The 8487-nt window shown below is 47.6% G+C and overlaps 1 protein-coding gene across 1 annotated transcript; it reads right to left on the reverse strand.

Annotated features, from left to right (window-relative positions):
* Positions 1-940: 940 nt before the first annotated feature.
* LOC111152947 (haptoglobin) lies at positions 941-5281 on the reverse strand. Its single transcript, XM_022511694.1, has 5 exons — positions 5218-5281; positions 4003-4085; positions 3598-3699; positions 2819-2893; positions 941-1853 (listed from the first exon to the last, which is right to left on the reverse strand). Exons 1-5 carry the CDS (start codon positions 5220-5222, stop codon positions 1075-1077), a joined length of 1044 nt encoding a protein of 347 aa, XP_022367402.1. The 5' UTR covers positions 5223-5281; the 3' UTR covers positions 941-1074.
* Between the last annotated feature and the right edge of the window lie 3206 nt (positions 5282-8487).

The following is an 8487-nucleotide window of genomic DNA, read 5'->3' on the forward strand; positions in this document are numbered from 1 at the left end:
AAGAGAGGCCCTATTTTCATGTGACAAGAGGTTATCGTGATGAAAGGTCAGTGTCCTAAGGGCTTAAATAGCCAGGAAGAGTGGAAGAAGTTAGAAGAGCTTCCTGCTTACAAGGGTTCTGAAACCATTCTTCTGGGAGACCCTTAATAGCAAGAGCCTGTCTTCGTGAAAGGGAAGACTCAGGTGGTTTGCATTTGGCTCCTGGTAAAGGCTGGGTTTCTTCCACCCTGGGAAAGCCTACCCTACTGAGGAAGATCCCTGTACCTCTTTACCAAGTTCCAGAATGTTGGTAGGGACATTAGAGATGATCTGGTTCGAGCCGATCAGAAAGGAAAGCAGGGACTGAAGGCCCTTGGCAGATGTACGGCCGCACTGCGATCTGGACCCAGCAAGTCCAGAACCACTCCTGCCTTTACCGCATCTTACTTTGTTTTCTGAAGTGCCGCTGTGTGGGGAGCACATATAGTAAGATTCCGCCTGGGTCAGAACCCTCATCTTTGTCCCTCGTCTTTGTCCCACGGTGAGCTAGCGTCTTCCTCTTCAGCCCGCACGCTCCCCCTTGCTCACTGCCCAGAAGCAAGAGAGTGCGGGGCAGAGAGCTGAGGTTCGGATTCAGACGGGCCTGGGTTTGAGGTGGGTGACCTCAGCCGCCCTGCTCACCGGCCCCCTGCTTACCGGCCGTGTAGCCGTAAGCAGATCACTTGCCTTCTCCAAGTCTGTTTCCTTGTCTCTGAAACAAGGGTAACCGTGACCTTTCTGAGGCCTGCTGTCTGGTCGGCATGTGGTCACTGAGGGTGACCCCAGCACAGGACAGTTCTGTGCCACCTTAGGGGTTTGTGGTTGGCTTGGGGTGGTTTCTGCCACGCCCCCGTATATAGCACTGCTTAGCTGTTGCTGCACGATAACTAATGGAAGGGCCTGGGCTAAAAACCCACAGAAATGACTCAAAAGAAAGCTCTTTATTGATTGACTCCGCACCGTTTCACACCGTGTTTTCTCCCCTCCACTCCCCTCCACTTTCCCCTCTTCCAGAGTAAGTTCTTGCCCTTGGGCAAGGGCTGCCAACAGTCAGCATTAGTTGCCAGCGATGGTTTCCTGAACCCAGGCCAGAATGGAGGGCACCTTCACGTACACGCCGTACTCGGCCACAGTACAGCTCTTATCAAAGCTCAGGATTCCGGCCGCATACCAGGTGTCCTCATCCTGGTCGTGCACAGCAAAGGCGCTGCCCGCATCCCCATAGCAGGTGTCTTCCTGAAACTTGGACATGCCAGCGCAGAAAGTGTGCTCATTCAGTATGGGCTGCACCCCCACGGGGCTCTTGGATGACTTCTTTTCGGGCACTGTGCTGCCTTCGTAGTGCTGGACACAGTTATTTTGATCGGCCACAGGCAGCATGACGTACTTGAGTAGCTCAGTATACTTAAAGTTGGAATTTCGCCCCCAGCCAGACACATAGCCCACACGCCCGACTTGTGCATAATCTTTGGAAGGCAGACAGATGGGCATTACCCTGTCATCAATGGGCACCTTCTGCTTGAGTTTGATGAGCCCGATATCTACCTTGGAGTAGTCAGGGTGGAGAACCACCTTTTCAACCTCCACAAGCTGGTTTTTCCCCACATAGAGTGTTAAAGTAGGGGCGATGTCTTTTTCTTTCGCATCATCCGTATGGCCCAGGAAGAGATTTTTAGCTGTGGTCAGCAGCCATTGCTCGTTGATCAGCGTGGCCCCGGAGGTTAGATTATGGTGCGAGACCATCTTGGCCTGCCAGGGAAAGCTGCCTTTGGCATCCACGGATCCGCCCATGATGCGCTGCACCTGGTCCACCGGGTTCTTGGGCTTCCCGCATACTGTCAGGGAGAGCAAGAAAGTCAGGAGCGGGAGTGTGAGTCTCCCGGTGTGGGAGAGAGGGGGACGGCGGGGCCAGGTGCTGCTGTCAAAACTGTCGTGTTGATTTCTACACAGAAATATCAACATGCCTTGCCTTTACCACCTGCTGCTCTCATTTCCACAGTTAACAGTTTAAAGTGGTTCTTGTGTACATCACTGAGACACTAAGTGTTTTTCTAACTCACAAAAAAAAAAAAAAGAAAAAAGGAATGCTGAGATTTTCAAATGCTGGCTGATGAACTGTATGTATATTTAAATCATTTATCACAAAAAGACACGTCCGCAACTCCCTGAAATTCGTTGTAAGGATGAGAAGCTATAATGATTCATCCTCTGCATAAAGAGTGATGTGTTACAGCACTGGCTGGAGCTCAGATTTTCGATATTGCAGCTAATACAAGACAGGTTAGTAGTTCTCCACTAGAACTTAGTGTAGTTAGTAGTAGCAGAAGAGGGCAGGCAGAATCCTCTGGTCCCAGGAGGGACATGGAAAGAGCAACATCTCTTCCTAATAACAGGAAACAAAAGTCCTAACCCCTTCTGTGGATTTGGCTTGTGTTGGTCCTCCCACAACTCGTTCTTCCTGATTTACACTTGACTCTGGGCAACCTGAACAGCCCATGTGAACATAGAGGGCCTCCTGACCCTAGAGGCCAGGGTAGACAGTGGATTCAGCCAATATCCTGAAGGTCCAAATGAGCAAGATCCTTAGTGAACTTTGCTGGGGAGTGTCCTCACCTAAAAGTTCGCTTATCAGCCTGACCACTTGTGGTTCTCCCCGGTCCCGCATCTTGGCTCTCATGTGCTTGAAGGAAACCAGTCAGGAAGGATGCACCTTTGGGACCTTTCAATCAAGATGCCTGCCCGTGCAGGAGACTCTCAACACCCACCCTCGGTCAGCTTCCCAGGGCTCCTGGCTTCCTACCTGCTTCGCATTCAGGCAGCTTCTCTCCAGTGACCTTGTTTGTCCAATGCTTCTCACTGTTCAAGGCGTACACTCCTGAAACAAAAGGAAAGAAATGAATCAAAAGAGAAATTGAGTCTAGACTGAGCATGAGGAGGGAAGGTGTTTAAAGAGAATTAGAAAAAGAGGAGAAGGAAGGGGAGGGAAGAGGAGGAAGGAAGGAGCGCTGTGCTAGAAGCCAGGGGCTGGGGGCCCGGTGACGCTCTGCAAGACAGATGTGTGGCGGCAGCGATGCCATACAGACCAGCAGTGGGTTCAGATCCTGACCTCTCCCTCTTCCAGGCCACCTGATCTTGAGCAAGTTACTCAACCTCACTGTGCCTCATCAGCACAATGAGAATAGTAACTGGCTTCCTGGGTGGGGGCAGATGTCATGAAAACTCCATGAGTAAATACATGTGAAGCACTTTGCACGCAGAGCACAGTGCTAGGTCAGGGCCACCTGCCATCTTCACTGGTGCCACCCTTGTTTCTTTGACCACATCTCCTTTGGGAGATGTAGATGTCCCTCTGGGGTGGGCAGGCTACATGGAATCGCCTCCCCTTCACAAAGGGGCAAACTCGAGGCTGAGTTCATTTTCCCAAGAGGCCACAGTTACTGGTGACAAAACCCTTATTAGGATCTACCTCTTCTGGTTCCAAGGAGAACATGTCAGCGTTCTGGCCCACTGCCCCTGGCCCTGCTCATCACAGAAAGGCCGGGGCAGAGGAGGGTGCGAGGACACTTGTCCAAGTCTTACCGTCTCCTTCAGTGCGCAGTCTGTAGAGGGGCTTACACTGGTAGCGAACCAAGTGCTCCACGTAGCCATTTTCAATCTCCGGGGGCTTTGGGACACTGACCTCTGCAAAGAGAAAGTCATTGGAGGAGGAGGGCGAGACTCGGAAACCAATCCCAGGGACCGAGAAGTCCGTTGAGAAAGGCTGCTGTGCACATCAGCCACCCTCCAGCTCAAATGGAAGCCAAAGGGAAGGCCTTCCCCCCTCTATCCCGGCTCCCCAGAGTTCTCCACTGGACTGAAACACCAGACATCAGGACGAGACGGAGGAACTGGCTCTTCCCGAAGAGAGGGTGCAGATCCGACAGGGTCGCAAGGAGGCACGGCAGTGCTGAGACGTGAGGCTCCCACCCGAACCCAAACACCTACCTGCGTGGTCTGTGGCCTCACTGCCAGTGTCCGCTGCGCAAAGCTGCCCGCAGAGCAGGAGGGCAATGACCGCTCCCAGGGCTCTGCCGAGAGAAGACAAGGAGTGAGCACCTGGTCTCCCAGCCTCACACCCGCACCCCCGGATACCCACACCCCTCCCGCTGGGCTGCCGGAGAAGCAGCTGTACGGAAGTGCTGGCACCAAGAAGCGGCCGCCACCCCCATCCACACACACTCGGGCAGCTGCACAGTATGCCCGGGTTCCAGCGTGCTCTACCCCGCCGGGAATCCTGCATGGGCTTCCGAGAGGGACCGCCAAGGTAGGAAGGCATGGAGATCTGTGGGCCTCGGTTTCTGGCGGCATTTAGGAAACGTTGAATTGCCAGTAACACGTGAACTCCCCCGCAAAAAGAAGCCTCCCTCACTGCACCCCTGAGGTCCTGGGCCACAGGGTGCTGCTAATAAAATATGGATAACCGGAAGATGGAAAATGGTTTTCTTATGCTATTCTCTTTACTTTTAAAAATTTTCCATTTCCAAGATGTTTTAAATATACAAAATTTAAAACACTTGCATGGTTTTCCTACTAATGATAATTTCCCTTCAGGAAACCTCAAAATGCCAAAAAGGGTTCCCGGCAGATAACTGGCTTCCTGAGAGCCGGACTGTGGGCCCCAGTGCCCCGGGCCGCACTCACCAGTTCCCCATCTTGCTGACCGAAGCCAGCTCTATGGAGAACGCTTGGCTATGTGAAGTTTGTAGTCGTGTGTCTTCAACATTTCGAAAAAAAAATTCTTCTGTTATTTTGATAAAATCTCAGTGCCTTCATTGGGTCATTTAAATGTGTTACCTTTGGTCCTATACATTTTTAAAAAATGAGAAAATCTGCTAATAAATATATTTAAATTGCCAGAAAGCCTACGATGGGAACTGCTGGCAGGCATCCCCTGCAAAGGTGAAAACTTTGTAACCTCGAGGAAAGAGCTATCCATTAGAGTAAGTCGCGTTCTCACGGATGCAGAAAAGCAGAAGATTGAACACACGAAGCCTCTTAAGTTGCTCTAATTTAACGCATCTGCCCTATTTCTTTGGGTCTGTTTTGCATCTCCCCTTTGGTTTCTCCTATACCTGGACTGTCCTGGAGGTAAAGGCTGTACACAGAGAAGGAAGCAGTCAGCTAGAGAAAGTGGGGGGAGTGGCAGAGCTGCGGACTCACCTCATCCTCGGTTTGTCCTGCCTCTGGCAGAGCAGTGCTGTGGGGGCCCCTGCCGATGCTTTTATGCCCCCAGTATCTCACTCCACCCCTTCTCGATGTTGTAATTCCTGTGTCTACACAACTTTGACCTTGTTAACAGAGCCACAAACAACATCCCGGTTCAGAGTGGAGCTCTTGCTTCACACTTGAGTTTCCCCAGTTTTTTAACAAACCCCAAAGAAGCCTGGCCACACTCTGACCCCATGTGGCTGCCAAAGGGTTTCCCAAAATCAGCCACTGTGTGCAGGACTGCGGGGAGGAAGCGTCAATCTGTGTCTCTTTGTTTTGGAGCATTTTCAGTGCTGAGAAACAAAGCCCTTCTGTGAGTTATTTTAAACCCATTATAGACACTCCTGCAACCTGGCTGAGACAGGGCTCTAAAGAAAACATTTCCTTTTCACAATCATTTCCCCCACCAGTGTTGACATCTCCCTATTGCATAAAATTTCTCCAACGCTGAAATCAGTAAAATGTATTTATTGTGCCTTCTCTGATAGCTCTCTGCAAGAAATCACAGAAAATGATTAAAGCTCTAGTGTAGGCTGGCACAAACCATGCTACATGGCAGTGTTTCTCCTGTTATTATAATCCTGTAATTATTTTTTATAAGATTTATTTACTTATCTGAGGGGGGAGGGCAAAATGGGTGAAGAGGAGAAGGAGATACAATTTCTGGTAAGAGACAATAAGTCATGGAAATAAAAGGCACGGCATAAGGAATGAAGTCAGGGATACTGTACGAGCATCGTATGGGGACAGATGGTAGCTACACTCGCCGTGAGCACAGCGTGGCATGTAGAGATGTTGAATCGCTGTGTTGTGCACCTGAAACTAATGTAACATTGTGTGTCAACTACACTCAAAAAAAATTTTTTTAATAGGGGAATGGCCAAATAACATGGTGTATTTGTATAATGGAATACAGATCTTCCTCAGCTTATAATGTGGCTGCGTCCTGATAAACCAGCTGAAGATGAAAATATTGTAAGTCAAAAATTCATTTAATACGCTTCTCCTGCCAAACGTCATAGCTTACCCTGGCCTACCGTAAATGTGCCCAGAACAATTACATTAGCCTACAGTTGGGCAAAATCATCTCATACGAAGTCTATTTTATAATGAAGTGCTGAGTGTCTCATGTAATTTATTGAATACTGTACTCAAAATTAAAAATAAAATGGTTATGTGGGTAAAGAATGGTGGTTGAGTGCATTGATTTTTTTTACCATCATGATCATGTCACTGACTGGGAGCTGTGGCCACCTGTAGCTGCCATCATCACAAGAGAATGTCATCCCGCATGTCACTAGCCTGGAAAAAGATCAAAATTCAGAGCACAGTTTCCACTGAATGTGTATTGCTTTCACACCATCATAAAGTCAAAAAATCAGAAGTCAGGGGCGAGGAGATGGGTGAAATAGGTGATGGGATTAAGAGGTACAAACTTCCAGTTATAAAATTAATAAGTCGTAGGATGTATGTACAGCAGAGGGAATATACACAATAATACTGGAGTAGCTTTGTGTTGGACAGATGGTACCTACACTTATCATGATGAGCATTTTATAATGTATATAAATGTTGAATCATTATGTTATATACTTGAAACTAATATAATGTTGTATGTCAACTATACTTTAATTAAAAAATTAAATATAAATTAAATATAAAGTAAAAAAGATTTTTTTAAAAGGAGGAAAAAAACTCACGAGTTAAACTCTCCTCAGTCAGGGACCATCTGTATTATACAACTAAGAGAATGAATGAACTGTGAAAGAATGTGGATAATCATAATTTGGAAAGAAAATGGCAAGTTTCAGGAGGTTGTAGTAAGAATGATATCACTTTGGGGCGCCTGGGTGGCTCAGTCAGTTAAGTGTCTGCCTTCAGCTCAAGTCATAATCCCGGGGTCCTGGGATCAAGCTCCCTGCTCAGCAGGGAACCTCCTTTTCCTTCTCCCTCTGGTCCTCCCCATGGCTTGTGCTCTCTGGCATGCTCTGTCTCTCCGATGAGTAAATAAAATATTTTTTAAAAATACCAGGGTGCCTGGGTGGCTCAGTTGGTTAAGGGGCTGCCTTCAGCTCAGGTCATAATTTCAGGGCCCTGGGATTGAGCCCAGCATCAGGCTCCCTGCTCAGCAGAGAGCCTGCTTCTCTCTCTTCCTCTGCCTGCTGCTCCGCTTACTTGTGCTATCTCTCTGTCAAATAAATAAATAAAATCTTTTTAAAAAATGATACCACTTTAGAGTTCAAACCCAAACATACTTGGAAATGGATTCTTCTGTATAACACCAAAATCACAAGTAACAACAACAACCAAAATAGATAAATTGGGCTCCATCAAAATTTAAAATTTCTGTGCATCAAAAGACAATATCAAGGGGCACCTGGGTGGCTCAGTGGGTTAAAGCCTCTGCCTTCGGCTCAGGTCATGATCCCAGGGTCCTGGGATCGAGCCCCGCATCAGGCTCTCTGCTCAGCGGGGAGCCTGCTTCCTCCTCTCTCTCTCTGCCTCTCTGCCTACTTGTGATCTCTGTCTGTCAAGTGGATGAATAAAATCTTTAAAAAAAAAAAAAGACAATATCAAGAAAGTGAAAAGACAATCTGTGAATGGGAGAAAATATCTATAAATCATAACTCTGATAACAATATCCAGAATATATAAAGAATTCCTACAACAACAATAAACAATCTAATTAAAACACAGGCAAATGATTTGAATAGACATTTTCTCAAAGAAGATATACAAATGGCCAGTAAGCACGTGAAAAGGTGTTCAACGTCACTGGAAAAGTCAGGAGGGAAATGCAAGCCCAAAACCACTGGATGCCGCCTCACACCTGCTAGGACGCTATAACTAAACACACACACACACACACACACACACACACATAAGGGGCACTGGCTGGCTCATTCTGTGGAGCGTGTGGCTCTTGATCTCAATTGTTGTGGGTTTGAGCCCCATGTTGGGTGTAGAGTTTGCTTTAAAATTTTAAAATTAAAATTACATAAAATGTGTATATAAAACAGGTGTTGGCGAGAGTTTGGAGAATTGCTGGAAGGAATGTAGAATGGTGTAGTCTCTGTAGAAGACAGTATCATGGTTCCTCAGAAAGCTAAACATTGACCCGGCAATTCCACTTCCAGGTATATACCCAAACTAATTGAAAATAGGGACTCTAACAGCTACTTGTACACCAATGCTCATTGCAGCATTACTCACAATAGCCCA

The sequence above is a fragment of the Enhydra lutris genome, unplaced genomic scaffold (assembly GCF_002288905.1).
Source record: "Enhydra lutris kenyoni isolate GAN:26980312 unplaced genomic scaffold, ASM228890v2 scaffoldscaffold30, whole genome shotgun sequence".
In the NCBI taxonomy this organism is placed as follows: domain Eukaryota; kingdom Metazoa; phylum Chordata; class Mammalia; order Carnivora; family Mustelidae; genus Enhydra; species Enhydra lutris.

Excerpts from the sequence above, each read along its gene's own strand:
- LOC111152947 (XM_022511694.1), bottom strand. Across the intron at positions 2,894-3,597 it reads ACTGCGCACTGAAGGAGACG|GAGTGTACGCCTTGAACAGT; the intron begins GTAAGACTTGGA and ends CTTTTGTTTCAG. Across the intron at positions 1,854-2,818 it reads GCTGCCTGAATGCGAAGCAG|TATGCGGGAAGCCCAAGAAC; the intron begins GTAGGAAGCCAG and ends TCTCCCTGACAG.